At 47.7% G+C, this 18,768-nt stretch overlaps 2 protein-coding genes and 3 non-coding genes across 5 annotated transcripts; 4 read left to right on the top strand and 1 right to left on the bottom strand.

Moving 5' to 3' along the window:
- The first annotated feature begins 380 nt into the window (after positions 1–380).
- LOC122387347 lies at positions 381–547 on the top strand. Its single transcript, XR_006257555.1, has one exon. It is a non-coding gene; the product is annotated as a U1 spliceosomal RNA (small nuclear RNA).
- A 603-nt stretch (positions 548–1,150) lies between these two features.
- On the top strand, positions 1,151–3,167 carry LOC122387342. The gene is made up of 2 exons (XM_043377457.1): positions 1,151–1,645; positions 1,726–3,167. The coding sequence occupies exons 1-2, from the start codon at positions 1,636–1,638 to the stop codon at positions 3,165–3,167; spliced, it is 1,452 nt and encodes a 483-aa protein (XP_043233392.1). The 5' UTR covers positions 1,151–1,635.
- On the top strand, positions 3,144–6,878 carry LOC122387340. Its single transcript, XM_043377453.1, has 2 exons — positions 3,144–4,723; positions 6,439–6,878. The coding sequence occupies exons 1-2, from the start codon at positions 3,256–3,258 to the stop codon at positions 6,582–6,584; spliced, it is 1,614 nt and encodes a 537-aa protein (XP_043233388.1). The 5' UTR covers positions 3,144–3,255; the 3' UTR covers positions 6,585–6,878.
- A 741-nt stretch (positions 6,879–7,619) lies between these two features.
- On the bottom strand, positions 7,620–7,737 carry LOC122387352. Its single transcript, XR_006257560.1, has one exon. It is a non-coding gene; the product is annotated as a U5 spliceosomal RNA (small nuclear RNA).
- A 9,471-nt stretch (positions 7,738–17,208) lies between these two features.
- Positions 17,209–17,420, top strand: LOC122387351. Its single transcript, XR_006257559.1, has one exon. It is a non-coding gene; the product is annotated as a small nucleolar RNA U3 (small nucleolar RNA).
- The last annotated feature ends 1,348 nt before the right edge of the window (positions 17,421–18,768 follow it).

Genomic DNA, 18,768 nt, shown 5'->3' with positions numbered 1-18,768 from the left:
ATAATTAAGGTAAAGTTAGAGAGCTAACTGGACCTATATGTGGTGTTATGACTTATGATCTTGGATCCTGGATTTCTCAGGCTATTGGCCTCGGACTTACACTGAAGCTTAGCTTCCGTTACGCCTCATAGAGGGCGTGTTGTAGAGTAGGTACCAAATTCTATGCTCTCTTCTACGAAAATTTGGTAAGTTACTTAGGACAAATGAAGAACGCACCCAGCCACTAGATGGCTGGGTATTTGAAAAATATACCAATGCAGCTTGCGCTGATAGTATCCTGTATGAGCTTCAGGATTCCCAATGCTTGTCTACTTGGAAAAAGGTACTCATCACTCATCAGTGACAATGGGATATATACGGAAAACTCTGCGGCGAAAGTCATACTTACCTGGCTCAGGGGATACCGTGATCATGAAGGCGGTTCCCCCAGGGCGAGGCCCTTCCATTGCACTTCGGTTGGGTTGACCCCTGCGATTATCCCAAATGTGGATAACTCGGGAGTACAATTTTTGTTAGCGGGGTAGGTTGCGTTCGCGCTCCAACCCTTCTTAAGCATTCAAAAGTGCGGTGAGGAAGTGGGTTAAGAATTGAGTAGACAAGCGGTTACTTGAAGAGGGAATCGTTCGTTCACGAAGCTGACAGGTCAGAGACATCCGGCATATTCAGATGGGTTCGTGATTTATGTAGGTATTTATGTATTCAGATGGAGATCCGATGCGGTCCGGGGACCTATGGATGTGTTGTTACGTAGGCGATTCTCTTTCTTCTATTTCCGGAGTAGTTCATAATCTGTGAACTTCCTGCATTCCGAAGGCAGGCGGACTAGAGCGAATCGTCTTCTTTTTCTCGTTGGTTTCTAAGATCTTCAGGTCTACTACATAGACATGCAGTGGAAACTGATGATCACGAGATGAACTATATATACATCTGTGTATCGCGAAGTCACGATCAGCGATAAATCTCGACGCGCTGGCCGAATTTGGAAGTCGAATATCTCTGGCCGAAGATCTCTGAATATGTTCCCGCGAGTTTGGTTAAGGTTTATTTAGTTCACGGTGTTTTCCGTTTCGATATCGATTTGAATATTTGAATTTAGAAGCTTGGCTGCAATGAAGTGAGTATCCAATTAAGTGTTTTTTGTTTGTTTAGATATTTGTATATTTTCAGTATACATGTTTATATCGCCGTTTCCTTACCATCAACCTCCTGTTTGTTTCAGGATGAAATTTTTTCTACTCTTGAACTTGACGTATATGTAGCTTGGTTTGTTTTCTTTTGAATAAAATTACATCGCATTGCAGTTACAAATACCTTGTTTACAACTTGAATTTGGCTAACAATACATTTCATCTTCAAGCCATAACGTAACAAACTTGAACAAACTTGAAAAGCTTTTCTTTCCTTTTCCTTGTTTTCATTGATGTGAAAAAGTAAATTAGCAATTATTCATCATGAGCAAGCAAGAAGATCAGGCTTCGAGATTCCCGTTGGCTATGACGAAAGAAATACGAACGACTAAACAAGATCGAACCAACGCAAAACGAAAATTTACGAGAAAAACTATTGGTTTTCATGACATGATCGAAAACGATTGCCCATTTATTGCTATTAAGGATAAATTCGAAGATATCAAAGATGCATATCGGCAAGTTGAAAAATGCAATGATCTGGTCAACGCTGCGATAAACGAAACGGGACCACACCATTTAATAGACAAATTATTAGATGAATGTGATGAATATATGATGGGTGTTGAGGCAAGCATGGATGAAATTCGAACAAAGTTTGCCATCAAGACAAAGGCTGAAAACGTTAAAATTTCAGAAATTCACGTTAAACCTTTAGATGCACCGCGTTTCTCGGGAAATATCAGACAATATACAAGTTTCAAGCAGGATTATCTTCGACTAATGACCAAACAGTTCGGTAAGGATTCTTATGCACTTCGACAATGCTTGTCAGGAGCTGCGCTGGAAACGGTGAAAGGCGTAGAAGATGATTACGAAGAGATGTTTCGGAGGTTAGATCTAAAATATGGAGAGACGAGAAAATTAGTCGATTCGATAATACTTGATATCAAAAGACTGAAGCCCATTCCAGAAGGCGAAAACAAAAGGTTTGTTTCCATGGTAGAAGTGGTGGAGCGCAGTTGGATGGAACTTCAAAGATTGGGCATGTCTCAAGAAATGGACACGACCACAATGGTCACCATGGTCGAAAAATTACTGCCAAGAACTCAAAAGCGGGAATGGGTAACAAAAATGGAAGAACTGAAAAATAGCAGTACAAATTGTGATTCTACCTTTCGTACTTTACTATCTTATTTAATACAAGAAAAAAGGGTCATCGAATATATGGACGACGACGTCCGAACTTATACCGGTACAAATTCAAAATATGTAAATTCAGCAATAAATAGCCTTCAAGTCAATCCGAGCGACTCGATATCTGCCGATACGAATCCCGATACGACAACCGATGCATCGCAAACAGATGTTGTGAAAATATGCAACCAAATTCAAAACATGACTGACCGAATGGAAACTCTGTTAAAAAACCCAAGCACGAGGAAATTTACAGGTAGCAAAAAGAAGAATAACATAGATATCGAGAATAGTCGCTGCTGGATCCACAAAACGGATTTTCACTCAATTTTCAAATGTAACGCTTTCCTCAATTCCACTCGCGAAGACAAATTGTGTACTCTACGACAAAATGGAGCATGCTTCAATTGTCTTCAACAGGGACATATAGCCTCATCATGCCCATACGAAAATCAATGTGAAAAACGGAATCATTTGAATGAAAAATGTGGAAAACGTCACCACTCGTGTCTGCATTTTGAACGGCCTCCAAACGAAAACAACGCGTCCATACATTCAACTAGAAATAACAAGCGAAAATCAATGCTCGCGGTGAGCGGTGTTATTTGCAAGGACAAACGGCTGACAGTGATATGGGATTCAGGCGCCAATATATCTTTGATTACACATAAGGCTGCATCCCGGTTAAATTTATGCAGTGAAGAAGTTGAACTTTCAATTACAAAAGTCGGAAACCAGGTACAAGCCTTCAACACGAAACGATATATTGTTCCTCTTATAGACGCGGACGATAAATGCTGGCAGGTCCATGCATGCATATGGTATCGAAGACATTACGTCTGACATCGAGCAATGTGATCTGTCTTCCTTGTCATCAATTTTTAACGAACCAAAGGTGCAAGAAATCGAAAGGCCGCACGGAAGAGTTGACATGCTAATCGGCATCGACTGCTGTGTGCTGATGCCAGACGTAGTCGAAACGGTGGGCAGTCTACAGCTTCTTAAAAATCAGTTTGGTTACTGTATTCGCGGTTGCTACGATCCAATGGATAGTACTTCAACGCCCAAGACACAATCAGTAGAAATTGGTTGCGGGATAGTCGTGTCCGATATTAACAATATGAGGGCCGAATCAATGACAAGCTTAACAGAGAAATTAGACGAGTATTTTGTCATTGAAAATCTTGGCACACATTGTACACCACGCTGCGGCGGATGCAAATGCGGCAAATGTGCAATGGGTAGTAGCAGTTACACCTTGCAAGAGGAACGAGAACTGACGCTCATTAAGAGTGGCTTAACATATGACCCGGAGCAACGCAAATTTACCGTTCATTATCCCTGGATCAGGGATCCGATGAAACTTCCCAACAATGTTAAGGCCGCTGAAGCAAATTTAAGAGCCACTGAAAGAAGGCTGATCAAGATTGGCGCTCCACACGCAGAAGCATACAATGATCAAATGCAAGACATGCTTAGAGATGAATCAGAAGAAGCTGCTGACGTGATAATCAAGAACAGTCACGTTGATGACTTGATTCAATCAGTTCCAAGCGTGGAGATGGCACTGCACTCAGCTCCAAGCGTGGAGATGGCACTGCACTTAGCTGAAAACGTGCAAAATATCCTACACAAGGGAGGTTTTGAGATCAAACACTGGAATTGGATAATGTCCGGAGATGATACTGGGGGCATCTGTCCCAGCATCCAAATCTTAAGCATTGACAAAGAGAAGATACTCGGCATGTGTTGGGTACCAAAGGGCGATCACTTTTTGTTCCAAGTCAGAATAAACTTTTCTGTGTCGAAGTGGAACAAAATGTCAGCCACTCCCGAATTAACAGAATCGAACATCGATGCTATTTTCCCTTTACGGCTTACCCGGCGAATGGTATTGACATTGAGCCAGGCGGCACGCCTATACGATCCATTCGGGTTGATCATACCAGTTACGTTGAAAGGAAAAATTCTCTTGCGAAATTTGGTCACACGACAGAGAACTGAAAATCAAGACGGCTCTTCAGCGATTGGATGGGATGATCCTATATCAGATCAAGACAGGATGGATTGGAAGTTCTTTTCTCTGGAACTACTCAAGTTGCAAGATGTGACATTCTCTCGTTGTTTGAAACCAAAGGAAGTGAAAGGAGACCCAATATTAATCATATTTTCGGATGCCAGTATGCATGCGTACGGGGCATGCGCCTACGCCCGATGGGAGCTCGAAACGGGTCACTTTGAGGCTCGACTCATCGCAGCAAAAAATCGGATAGCTCCAACAAGACAGCTGACTGTTCCTCGATTGGAGCTTTGTGGGGCAGTTCTTGGATGCCGACTACGAGAAGCCATTCACTCTGCGATACAAAAGCGAAGCGCAAGGTGCAAGGGGCATAAGATCTGGCAAATATACCGGCCAAGCAGACACAACTATCACAACTTCTGAATGCTTGAGACGAGGTGTTAGTATCACTGATGTTAGTTGTCGGACTTTCGTCCCCGTCTTGAGTTGAGATGTTAGTTTCACAACGTTTCGGCCAGTTACTTCTCCGGCCGTCGTCAGGTGTTCTTTGGCCCTTAGAAGGACCTGGATGTTGGTGGCGTTGCGCCGTACGCGTCATACCGTTCGAAAGCTCCTGTAGTCAGCGGGAATCGAACTCGGGTTTCCCCGGTGATAGTCCACGGTTCTAACCACTCCACTATCGAGGCAGACATCGTTATGGAGCTGGAAACTTGGTGTCATTTATCCCCCAGATGTTTTTGTGATTTCCTTAGTAGTGGGAGCCATATTGGGCTGATGTCAACGCTTGGCTTGCTGATGGGGTTGCTGGCCAGCGCCATGTGTGCGGCTTCCTTGATCTTTCTGATTTTCCAGTGTGGCTCCTTGTCGATGATGGTGGTATCATCCCAAGCAGGTCTGTGATCTCCTTCAGACCATGCATGCTCCGCCACACCGGATTTCAGTGTTTCGCCTCGGATGGTAGCCTTCCTGTGTTCTTCGAGCCGGACCGCCAGTGGGCGGCCAGTCTCGCCCTTGTATGACCTGCCGCAGCTGCACGGGATGTCGTATATGCAGTTCTTTGTTTTCTCCTTGGTGGTTGGCGGTCTGACCTTTGTGAGTGACCTGCGGAGGGTGGTGGTACTTCTGAACACCGTCCTGATGTTGTATGCTCCGCAGATTCGCCTTAGCTTCTCTGACAGTCCTCTGTTGTATGGGAGGGATACTGTCGCGATGGGCTTATCCCTTGGTTGTTGTTGGGATGCTTCCTTGGGTTTGTGTTTCATGAAGCTCGTTGGGTATCCGTTTCTCCTGAAGGTGCTGGTAAGGCGTGACATTTCCATCTTTCTGGCTGCTTCGTCTCCACAGATGTTGGTGGCTCGGGTCTGCAGGCATCTGACGATACCTTTCTTGACTGTGTCTGGGTGGTGTGACTTGAAGTTGAGGTAGCGGTCGGTCGCTGTTGGTTTGCGGTAGACCGATGTTCTGAATGCTTCCTCAGATTTCTCCACTTGGACGTCAAGGAATGGTAGTTTGTTGTCGACTTCTGTTTCCATTGTGAATTGGATGGAGGGTCGGAGGCTGTTGAGGTGGTATAGGAACGGTGTTATGTCCTCGCAAAGGTCCCACAGGACGAATGTGTCGTCGACATATCGCAGCCACAGGGATGGTTTCAGTGGTGCTGTTTGTAAGGCCAGTTCCTCGAAGTGTTCCATGTAGATGTTGGCGATCACCGGTGACAGGGGTGATCCCATGGCCATTCCTTCAGTTTGTTGGTAGTAGTCATCGCCCAGTTGGAAGGCGGTGGTGGTTACATCTGGGGGATAAATGACACCAAGTTTCCAGCTCCATAACGATGTCTGCCTCGATAGTGGAGTGGTTAGAACCGTGGACTATCACCGGGGAAACCCGAGTTCGATTCCCGCTGACTACAGGAGCTTTCGAACGGTATGACGCGTACGGCGCAACGCCACCAACATCCAGGTCCTTCTAAGGGCCAAAGAACACCTGACGACGGCCGGAGAAGTAACTGGCCGAAACGTTGTGAAACTAACATCTCAACTCAAGACGGGGACGAAAGTCCGACAACTAACATCAGTGACAACTATCACAAGATCGGTGCATCGGCTAGTTCTCATACTAGAAGCCGAAAACCGCCACTATATGAGCGGCGGGGGGAGTGTATCGCGAAGTCACGATCAGCGATAAATCTCGACGCGCTGGCCGAATTTGGAAGTCGAATATCTCTGGCCGAAGATCTCTGAATATGTTCCCGCGAGTTTGGTTAAGGTTTATTTAGTTCACGGTGTTTTCCGTTTCGATATCGATTTGAATATTTGAATTTAGAACCTTGGCTGCAATGAAGTGAGTATCAAATTAAGTGTTTTTTGTTTGTTTAGATATTTGTATATTTTCAGTATACATGTTTATATCGCCGTTTCCTTACCATCAACCTCCTGTTTGTTTCAGGATGAAATTTTTTCTACTCTTGAACTTGACGTATATGTAGCTTGGTTTGTTTTCTTTTGAATAAAATTACATCGCATTGCAGTTACAAATACCTTGTTTACAACTTGAATTTGACTAACAATACAATCTGATCTAACAGCCTATATACACGCAGTGCCGCTATAGACACAACCTGTGTTTTCATTTATCGTTGCTACTAACCCACAGGGTATCTATATGTTAATAGACATTGTTTTAGTATAATCACGATCATCAAATTTGCCCAAAAAGTTGTGATAGTTTGGACACTACCTGTGCGGACTACCGACCACTTTGCGCCGCAGTTCCATTGTCCCGGTGCGACGGGTAGTAAAGGAATCTTGGGTGGGACGGGTCACGGGAGTGCCCCGCTGGGGCAAGCCCGCCCAACATGTGTGTTTGTATGTAGGTATCTGTAACAACAAAAACCTTTGGCATATCGACGCGTTTTTTCCAAACCCCACATCAGTTCTTCAGTAATTTCCGGGAAGCACGAAAGATCCATTTTAAAAAGCGTGCAATCATCCGATCCTGATCAAATGTGTGTCCGTAAGCTTCTTCTGGCATTTCCTGACCTGCCAAGACACTGATTGACCTGACCTGCCTTCAGAAAAACCGAGTTCAAACCTACCGTTTTTGAAAGTTTCTATCCAGCTTATCGGACATTCGCAGGAGAACAGATGTGGGGTTTGGAAAAATGCGTAACATCTTAATCCTGGCAACGTTAAACTCACGACGCAAGATATTTTGGAAATATACAAGTAACTAGAATCACTCATTGACCATTCGTACCCATCTGATATAGTATTAGTAGGCCACCATTGTGGTGGCCGTAAGAAATTCGGCGAATACTCATTTGAGTGTTCCCCTCCACGGAAATCTTTAGTAAAAGGCGAAAGATTTGTACGTTTTGAAGGGAAACCAGAGATGGTTCTGCCGGCGAATTTTCAGACTATATAATGTACTAGTGATGTTTCCATAGTTAGTTTCAGGTCGATAGTGGCTAGTACAGCTGAATTTCTATTGTCTTAGCAAAAAGTGCATTGTAATATTATCAAATGGGACCCAAACCCTTCAGTAGATTTATTAACTTAGAAATTCTTACATTCCCCTGTCAACAAAGCACCATATTTCTCCCGAAATTTGAGCCCCTCATTTTACCCCATCTAACGGGTGTAGACTTCACTGCAGCTTACCATACCTGCCGCTCACTCACACGAACCTGCCCACTCAGGCTCGTTTGGCCACAACGCTGGTTCTAGGAACTTTCGCGTCCTGTCTTTTCAGCATGCTCTGGAACATGCTACAACACTGCAAGAACATCGCGTTAAGTATTTGTTAACCACTCCCTATTTCACCGTTCAACCATAGCGACCTCCCCTGAACCGCTCCTGGCGTCGCCCCTGCCGGACGCTCCCGGCGGTGACGCCTATGAAGGGAGCGGCAGTCGGCCGGCCGCCGCCGGGACCGCCCGGGCGGAGCGTCGGTGGTCCCGGCGGACGTGGGGCTTGAGGCCCTCTGAGGACAATGTGGGCCCTCTGAGGCCGGTGTGGGCCCTAGCTGTGGCCAGCGTGGAGCCCTCTGAGGCCAGCAGCATTGGACCCTCTGGTGCCAGGCCAGCGTTAGCCACTTTGAGGTCAGCGTGGGGCCCCCTGTCCCTTGACGTCTGAGGCTGGTGCTGGACCATCTGAAGCCAGCGCTGGACCTTCTGAGACTGGCGTCGAGCTATCAGAAGCCACCTCGAGGGCCTCGATAGTCAGACTTCAGCCATTATGCATGTTAGAGTCCTCTTATGCCGGAGTGTGCCCTTCCCTTAGAGGCCGGTATGGACCCTCAGCTCTCAGCTGGGTGCGGGCTAGCTAGCTATGGGCCGGTTTAGGGTCCTCACGAGCCCACCTAAAGCCCTCAAGAGTCTGCATAGTGCGTTGGCCATCAAAGATCCGTAGGCCCGCATCCTGCTGGGGTTCCTGGCTTTCCATCTCCACGCCATGCTTGGGGCTGCTTGAACATCTCATTCAAGCCTGGCTCCTGGGCCACGTACCGACATACGGTAGGCGGCATTCTAAAGCCAACGTCGAAAATCACGAAGAAATTACTTCAGTCATGTTTCAGAATTCAGGTCAATTGAAGGTTGAACTCTTTGCACGAGGAGCTGATCGACGCATCCCGAAAACAAATGCTCAGAGGGCAGGGTAATGGCGGTGTCCCAGACTCCCGTGCCATCAAGCTCCTCCAGGACGACTCCCAGAGCAGCAACCAGTCTCCGATCTCGAACCTGTTCGGGGGCCAGTACAAGTCCACGCTGCGCTGCGTCAGCTGCGGGAACCACTCGGCGAAGTTAGAGGCATTTTCACACCTCTCCGTGCCGATGCCTGCCAGGGCCAGTCGGTGCTCGCTCCACGAGTGCATCCAGCTTTTTGTGGAGGGCGACACAATCAGCGGCTGGACTTGCCCGGAGTGTCAAAGCAGTGACGGGCGGGGTCACCAAGCGGCTTGACATCTGGCGTCTTCCACCAGTTCTGATCATCCACATACAGCGCTTCTTCAACGACGGCGCGTGGAAGAAGAATCAGTCCAGTGTCCTGTGTCCGCTAAAAAACCTGGACATGTCACCGCACTTGGCTACCAAGGATGCGCACCAACAGCACCACAGGTATCACCTGTACGGTCGGTGGTGAACCATTACGGTTCCATGGACAGTGGCCACTACACAGCCTTCTGCCACGCACCCACCACGGACAGATGGCACAAGTACGACGACCGTCAGGTGCACGAACTGGGCGGGGGGAGCGTGCGAAGCTCGGCCGGATACTTGCTGTTTTACTCGGCCATCGACCAGCGGCTGTAGGCTCTGCCACTTCCGCCCGTTGCCGAGCGAACGTTTAGTTCGTCCTCCATTCTTGAGGGCACTGTGAGTTTGTAACGTGACTGCGATGATTGTGTTACGAAAATATATTTATCCTCATGAAGCTGGAAAAAATTGAAAGTTCATATCACCAGAGTCCATCAAAAGTTAACTTTCGCCTATTTCGACTTTTTCGACCCTCCCCCTCCCCCACCATGGCGAAGTTTGCCCTCGAGGATCTCAGGGCGGATATAGGACCCACGGGGGCCACATGGGCCTCCGAAGCCTGCGTCATGCCTGGGGTCCTCAGAGGTCAACGAAATCCAGCTCTTACGAGAATGGCGCGGAAACAGCGCGGATCCTCAGTGACCAGCATGTCTCCTATCGGTCTGTCAGGAGCCAGTAGAGGTCATCAGAAGTAGTTTCGAAAATTACTTTTGATGGAGACATGCTAGAGTGATAGAAGATCCTGAATGCATTCAGCTCAACAATACACCTCGACTTTTGGGCAACATGACCTTTTTCTGGCAGAGCATGAGCTTGACCTAAGGTCAACTTATTGACCATTCAGCGTGTCTCGGCAAGACAAACATAATGGCAGTAAAATCTTCCGAAGGCATTACTGACGGAGGAGCGGGAGCAGGCGTGTTAATCGAGAGGCCGGACGGCGAGGTGACGGAGCTTCGCGTCGCCGCCGGCCGCCTCTGTTCCAGTAACATCTAGCGGAGATGATCGCGCTCCAAGCAGCTGCCGACTACATAAAAGACGACCCCGCACACGAGGAGGACACCGTTCCGTGCTTCTATCCTCAGGATACTGAAATCCTCCTCCTCCACGCCGCAACCCCCCTCCGGGCTGGACAGGCACCTTTATCTCATGCGGGCTGCTCCCTTGGAGCGGCACCGCTGCTCCCGAGGGAGCGCACCCCGTAGCCGGGTGCAGTGAGTGCCTTGGGGCTGGGTGGCCTGTCCTCGGGACGGGCTCAGCCCCGGCGACTCACTAGGGTGCCTGCCCAGACCAATGTCTCCCCCTAATTCCTATCATCCTTCCGGCTCTGCAATGGTCTTGTCGACCGAAAGGGCCTAACCCAACAAAACAACAAACAAAAAACGAGGAGGACCAGGTCATCTTCTGCGCCGACTCCATGGCGGCACTCGCGCGCCTTCGCGAGGGACCGACGGCGCATTCGCCTTCGACGTACAGTCACCAGCACTTGCTACTAATCACCTCGTTTTTGTTCAGTAGTTTGAAGACCGATCAATTCTCAGACGCGCAAGATACGTCAAACGATCCGTTTGGTCCTCCGATTTTCGGATATCTAACTTGTTTTTGTATATTCGAAGCATTTTGGGATGGAGAGCCAAAAAACCTCTTTTCTGCCCTAAAGTGTGCCCCAAGAAGTCGTAGAACCTAGCCCCGCCTCTGATCCACAGACCACTAGTGCCATCTCTTGTCAGCCGAACAAGCCGCAGAAGTAAATAATGTCACGTGACCTTTGCACACGCTACAATTACTATACGCAGCTGTAGTGGGGGAAGCGGGACGGAGGCGTGGAGGGGGACGCGATCGGTCGGCTGGGGTCAGGTCGCCGAGGTCAGAGGTCATCCGCCGGAGGGTGTTTGAGCGGTTGGGCCGTGTGGGCTGGGGCCTGCGCAGTGGAGAGCGCCTGGACCTGTCTGGAAACAAGCCCTACAGCGCTGTGACAGTCGAGAATATTGTGAGGAAAGAGAGAGAGAGGGACAGGGAGAGAGAGAAAGAGAGGAGAGAGAGAGAGAGGGAGAGAGAGAAAGAGAGAGGGAGAGAGAGAAAGAGAGAGAGAGAAAGAGAGAGAGAGAGAGAAAGAGAGAGATAGAGGGAGAGAGGGAGAGCGAGAGAGAGAGAGAGAGCAAGAGAGAGAGAGCGAGCGAGAGAGAGAGAGCGAGAGAGAGATGGCGAGAGAGAGCGAGAGAGAGCGAGAGAGAGCAAGAGAGAGATGGCGAGAGAGAGCGAGAGAGAGAGAGAGAGAGAGAGAGAGAGAGAGAGAGAGAGAGAGAGAGAGAGAGAGAGAGAGAGAGAGAGAGAGAGAGAGAGAGAGAGAGAGAGAGAGAGAGAGCTAAGAAAGACTGGAGGGAAGGGATAAGGACGGGAGGAGAGAAAAGAGAGACAGAAAAGGAAAACCAGAGAGGGTAAAATGAGATAGAGGGCAATAGGTAAATCAGTGAGAGGGAGCGAGAGAGGAAATATTTATTTGTGTCAGCTTGTTTCACATGTAAAAAGTAAATTTGCTTTTCATCATTACAGCTTCGGATTGGAAATTAAATCTTAGCATCCTTATGATAAACCCACGTTGACGGGATGCAGTAGCGGCAGAACACCTTCAAGTGGGGGGGGGGGGGCACTGCCGACTTTTGGTCCTATTATTTTCATGCAACGCTCATAGGGCTAATGTTGAAATGCAAAAATCAAAGGGGCACGGGGTGCCCTTCCCGTTCCGCCGCCTATGACGGGATGGGGACGCTTTTATGGTCGTCGTTGGGAGCTCGACACTAATGGGGTCTGGGGATGATGTTGAATGTTTCGCAAATGTTTCATAAAAGAGATGCTATTTTTTGCACAGCCTATTAAACATTTTTTACGTTTGCTATGAAAATGTTAGGCCCAGTTCATTCAAGTTCAGGTCCACGACTCCACAGCTTACAACAGGAGCTAGATAGCATAACAATTAACCCGCGCCGTGTTGGTGGCATGAACTTTCCGTCGAGTGCTGGGGGGGGGGGGCGTTTCACGCCCCTCCGTCTAACTCGGCTCCTGGGCTACGTAGCGACACGCGGTAAGCGGCAATCGAAAGAACGTCAAAAATAAGGAGGAAAACACTCGGTCATTTTAAGGTCAGGGCAAAGGTCAGGTCACCAGGATTCATCAAAGGTCAAATTTTGTTGATTTCAACGATTTTGAACACCCGACGGCTAACTCGGGTACCAATAGAGCTACAGCGTTGCAGAAAAGCGCATTCGATAGCTCTCTTAACGCTGTTTCGCCAACATGTCCTCAAATTTGACCTCAGATCAACGGTTTAGCCCCCAGATGGCACCGCTCTGATTGATCTCAAATTTGACCTCGGATCAACGGTGTTTTCACCGCTCTAGCACGTCTCTGTCAAAGGTAAAAAACTGCTGAAGACCTTTTATGTCCTAAAATGACCTCAGGGGCACACACAGGGGTCACAGGTGCGATTTTCCGATTCAGTGTGTCATGTTTACCTATGGACCGATGTTAGATTGGGTGTAGAACGAAATTCGTCCAAAAGAGGCGCATTTCAATTTTCTCCCAATGACTTATACCTAATGGAGCAGTCGCAAAATTGACGTGACCTTAGGTCACAGACATACAAAATCCGAGGTATCCATTTTATACACACTATTACCCTAAGCAATTACTGAGAGTTTTAAAGTCCGCTCAGTCGGTGTAGCTACAGCGAGCTTTCGAATTTTTTTTTTCTGAGGTAAGGTCACTTGACGTTACGGTGACCTGACCGTCGCCGTTTTTTTAAAGATATTCGCGAAAAACCTGAGGAGGAAGGGTGTAAAACGCCCCCCCCCCAGGGTGGTCGACATAGCGACTCGGACTGAACAAATGCCTTTAACGTTTCAACGGTTGAATAAGGTGAGAGGATTGAGGTAGGCTTGAATCGGATTTTCTTCTGCTTGTCGGTAGTTTAGGTTGAAGCTAATTTCGCGAGCTGTCCATAATCATTTAACAGGGAAAATTCAGCTGCACATCGTTCGGGTCAAAGTAATACCAAACATTCTCAAATTTTGTAGTAAAGAGCCAGTAGTTTACGAATATATTAAAAAAAAAATAGAAAAAGAATAAACGGACCGGTTTCGTCTATCAGACTTCTACAGCGCTTTTTCAAAAACGTATCAGAAAAAACTAGCACAGTGACAATCGTTTGAAATAAAATTGGATTCAGTAAGAACTAAGAACTTCATTGTCCGAAAACCGCTGACAGTTGATAGCTCAATGACACTTAGAGCCGTGCATAAGGAGGCGTGAAAACACTCTCCTCATCTCGTTCTATTACGAGAGGACCATGTCATGGCGTGAGAAAGGTGTTCTCAAAATAAATGACACTGTATGAGTGAATAAATGATCCGCGCCCCTTGGGCTATTGGCGGACCCTACCACCTGATCGTGTGGTGCAGCCGTTTCGCCTTCCACCTGAGATCTCGGAAAGTTACCGACCGATTTTGAACATTCAAAGAGCGTTCGATAGCCCCACCAGGGAACTACCTTGCTACCAGGTTTTGTTGATCTAGTTGCAACCCATGACGTCACAAGTCAGGTCAAAGGTCGCATTTTTCACCGATTTAGTCTAAGGAATGCGTTACAGTCAGTTAAAGGAAAAGTGCCACCTTCGTGAAATATGAAGATATCGTTGCTTTTCATTTTGATATTATTATTTTTCATGTTCTTTTTAAATCTGGTCCCAGAAGTGCATAATTCGCTAAAAAGTATGTCAAACTATTTAACATATTGGTACTATGTTTGTACTCTCTACCGCACCTTCTGTATGATGTCATAGCGATGACATCACACTCAAGCCAATCAGCCTTCAGAAGACAGTCTCGTCGGCTTGTGTCAGATTAGCTGATTGGTTAAAGCTGAGCTGATTGGAGCTGATTGGTTAAAAACCAAAGCCTCGCCGCGGGTGGCTGTATTACAGGATAAGAACGCATTCCTTGGATAAGGACGCATTCCTGGCATATTTTCTTTTAAAATTGCTGATACCTACAAATGGAGGCCGAAATCGGCCATAAGGCGGGGCTGCCCCCGCCCAGGGGCACCTGAAACCCCGTCTCCACGCACGGCCATGGCCCCAGCGCGGATCCCGATAGGCGGCGGAGCGGCGCTGGCACCTGGGCCATAAGGTGGGACACCCCCGGGGTTTTCGGACACGGGCTACAAGATGGCCATCTCAGTTTCAAACCCCATGTTAAAGGTGACCCTTTTCCTTTAACACATCAAATAAAAGGCATGTGATCGAAAAAAATCGATGGAGCAGTGGTTGTCTAATACATATGTTGCCTAAAGAGGTCATTGATGCCAGGTCAGTTCACAGAGGTCAGTTCACTAAGGGTTACAATATGAACCCAACTATGCTAGGGTCGTGTGATACATGTTTTATGGCCAATTTTACATTTAGAATTCAATGGTGTGGGCAAGACGACCATTGGGGCCAGTTTAGATTACATTCTGGTGGAGGTCAGGTCAAGGTCAGGTCAAAGAAGGTCAAATTTGAAAGTTGATATTTTGCATAAAAGGGGTATCTATTCGATGCAGCTCATCACAGGAAATCCAATGGTGGTCTTTGGCTTGCTCTGTGTGTTCTGTGACGGCTAAAAATTGAATTTGAAAAATTTTACGTAATAAATTTTGAGTAGTTTTTTGCCATAACTTTGCTAAAAATGGAGCTAACGAGTTTAAGTTCGGCATATCTAGAGCAGATAGTTCTATAACATATATTTCAGTTTTAATTTTGAAAGTTGTTGGTATTTTCGGGGCATTTACTTCTATAGTTTTGATGGACAAAATCAATTTTTGTTTGGAAATAAGAGTTAGCAGTTTGGTAGCGCTGTTTATTTTACATCTTTTTGATTTCGAATATTTTTCGTTATCTTCAAAACTGTAAGCGTGACAGCTCTTCCCGCTAAACCTTTTATTGGGTCAAAAATGACAGAACATGACATCCCTCTGACGTCATTTGTGACTAACCTTTCATAAGAGCTCTGGAAAAATTTGGTCACAAGGTGTAAAAATGATGCCCGGAGGGGTCTTGAAAGTTTGGTGGCGACATTTGCTATACTTTAGGAGATATCGACTGAAAAGGAGAGAGGGGGCCGTTTCGCGCCGCCCTCCCCCCCCCCTCAACGGGGCTTTCAGTTGCTGCTCTCACAGAACTCTTGGTTACCTATATTACAACGTAGTGGAATTGCAAGTGGCAATATAAGCTTCCTGCCAGCGCCGGACCAGAGTTTAAACATGCAGGCTGAATTTTAACATTTAACTTTTGAATTTTTAAACCGTTGAGCTTTTTAGAAGTTGTATGAGCTGTTCAGCTCCTTTTGTGGTCCATCACAGCGGGCTTGTATGTCATTTGTCAACCAAAATCGAATTAAAAACTTTTTATTTGGTCTGGCTACCTCGCCAACTTCTTAACTGGATCGTTTAGAAGCTTTTGATTGGGCACTGCCCACGTTGTCTGTCTAGCTTTTCGTGTCATAGACACTGTCTATGACACGAGAAGAGGCTGCTGACATCGTTTGTCGCGGTTGGATAATACCAATCCACGTCCCAGTGGCTGCTCGATCGCACTTTTCCTGGCCCACCTCTCCCACCAGGCTAGACTTTGCCCGGCACAGCCGTCGCCTCAGTGCCTCGGGCAGTGACCCGTTCAAAGGGGCTCACAATTCGTATGGTGCCGTGGCTCTCAAACCAATACAGAACAGTGAAACGCAAAGGCTCACTTTCCATATAAGGCGAACGGCTGATTCTGGCGCCTTGGCTTCATTCATGCTAAGGCGCCCAATCACAGCGCCGCATTTCAGTTAGTGTCGGGTGCAAAAGCTACTATGCTCCGCCCCTCCATCACGTGACCCTGCCCTCACGTGGCCTCAGTCACGTGGTGTTTCCACTTCTTGGCGCATGGCGGCGCTAGTCTCGCAGGGGCGGTGGTAGCTTGCTCCCCCGCCGTCCGGGGGTGATGGGTAGCAACTGCTGGTGACTGTACATCAGAGCTGTGCCGGTCACGTGGGCAGAGGCCGTCAACTATCCGCACCGGGTGCCAGGACAGGATGTGTACGGCAGCGTGTGCAGGCCTCTGCCGAGAGGAGCCGGTCTCGCCAAAGGCTGCTGTTTGCGACTTCCGGTCCCATGTTTGTGTCATACGTCTGGTCCAGCCCCGACTCTGAACCTCGTGGATCGTGTCCGCCCGCGACGGCGGCTGGCCGACAACTGGCGTCCGCCGCCGACCGGCACACAGTGAGCGGGCCACGCGCCACCAGCGGAACAGCGCGGATCGGTGGCGCAGTGGCGGCGCCAGGCACACGGAGTAACGGGGCAGCGCCTCCAGCCGATCCATCGGGAAACAGTGATGCTTGGGAGCATTTTTGCTCAATGTGCCGTTCAAAGTTTGTTTTATTTTTAAAATGAGCAAGCAATCAACATGATCAGTTAAACGCCGTCGATAGGGAGGACCTATAAAGCGATAGCTGTGCCAGGTCTACTCCTCTACCAAGTAACCGTCACTAGAAACTGTAGCTGCCATAGTGATAACAGGTGGCGCTTATTCAACAGGACAAAATGTGATCAGGTTTTTATGGATGAACGCTTTAAAAAATAACTTTTCATGGTCGCAAGTCGCACAATGGTGAGAGTCAATAAAAAACATAATTGAAAACAGGTCTAAACAGCCAATATATTTTCAGAATCACATGTTATGTGCGACAAAAAAGTCGTAACTGTCAACACAGTCCACTCAAAGCATGCATATAGGTGCGAAAATCCGCGGCGAAACCAAGACCTTACTTCTACAGGATCATTTCTATAGGTCTTATCGCGATCATTCACTCGAATTTTCGCGTGTCTCAAACCACGATGAGGAGTTGTGGTGAACTCTCTTGAGGGGGAAGCGGATCATAAGTTGCCGTTTTAGTGACCCTTGATCATTGAAGACCGTTCCGTCACTTGCCTTGGCAATTGACGGGGGAGAGTTCACGTTCTGAGTGGTTTGACTCATTATCATTAGAATGACGTGAAATGGTGGAAAATTTGCATACTTAGTTATGCCACCCTACCGCGGTAGGGTGGCATAGCAGCTATATCAGGTGACTTAGCAGACGATATCTCGAAAAGTAGCAGTAATAGGCAATAATCGTCAAGAGGGCATGGCAGACAATTGACTAGTTGTTTGCATGACATGCTCATCTTTAGCGGCTCGAAATAACATTTCTCAAAAAGTCTAACTAAAGAGCAAGTTGTTGTTGATTATCACTGACTTGTGTTTGGGGGTTCGTAATGACTTAATTATTGACTTTGGCCCAAAAATTTTGACAGCATTGTGTGCGTTGATCAATTCTGAGCTCAGGGACATATATTTTATTCAGATTATAAACATTCGTTTTTCATAAATTTCGGCGATTTAAAGAGCGCCGGGCCGTCAGTAGAGCGGCGAGGTGACAATTGCCCCTACATCATATGGTTTACTGGCGCATATCTCGAAAAGTAGCAGGGAAAAGCAGCAAAGCGGATGCGGACCATTATGCGGACGACACCCAGGTTCTAGTGAGCGGCCGTACCGACGACCTCAGATCGCTTATCTCTCGCATGGAAGCTTCACTCGCATCAATCAGTGACTGGTTCTGCCTTCACGCCCTCAAGCTAAACGCAAACAAAACACAACTCATGGTTTTTGGCAGCAGACAAAATTTACGGAAGGTAACCGACTTCAGCGTCTCTCTTCGTGACTCTGTGTTGCAGCCAAGCGAGCAGGTGGGGAATCTGGGTGTTGTCTTTGACAGCGCCCTGTCCTGGGAAGCACATGTGTCCGAGCTTAGTCGTCGGTGTACTGGCTTGTTGATCGGACTGTCTCACGCACGAAATTGTCTCCCTGACGGTGTCATTAAAGTTCTCGTGACATCTCTGGTCATATCACGAATCAACTACTGCCTCACTGTGTACGGTAACGGGACTCAGAAAAATTTTGACCGACTCCAGAAAATTTTGAACTTTGCCGCTAGAGTGATCTTCGGACGGCGTAAGTTTGACCACGTCTCGGACCTGCGCGACAGACTTGGCTGGCTATCACCAAAATCCATGTCAGATTACCTGACACTCACGATCGCGCAATCAGTAATAGGGCCCACCTATTGTCGATTAGGGGCTCGAAGGTCAGTGAGCGGCCGGCAGCAGGCACGAGGAAGGAGGGGAGGGGCAGGGGGGGGGGGGGGCGCGAAGACGGTAGAGACGTGTGTCTGTGGAAGAGGAGAGGGGAAACACGACCCGAGGCAGAGGGGAGGAGGCTGACCCGAGATAAGGCACGCGCAGTAAACAGAGGGAGGGAGGGGTGGGGGACAGGC

This window comes from Amphibalanus amphitrite, unplaced genomic scaffold (genome assembly GCF_019059575.1).
Source record: "Amphibalanus amphitrite isolate SeventyFive unplaced genomic scaffold, NRLGWU_Aamphi_draft 000283F_arrow, whole genome shotgun sequence".
Lineage (NCBI taxonomy): Eukaryota > Metazoa > Arthropoda > Thecostraca > Balanomorpha > Balanidae > Amphibalanus > Amphibalanus amphitrite.
The sequence above is the reverse complement of the archived record's forward strand: the minus strand, read 5'-3'. Positions and strand labels throughout refer to the sequence as shown.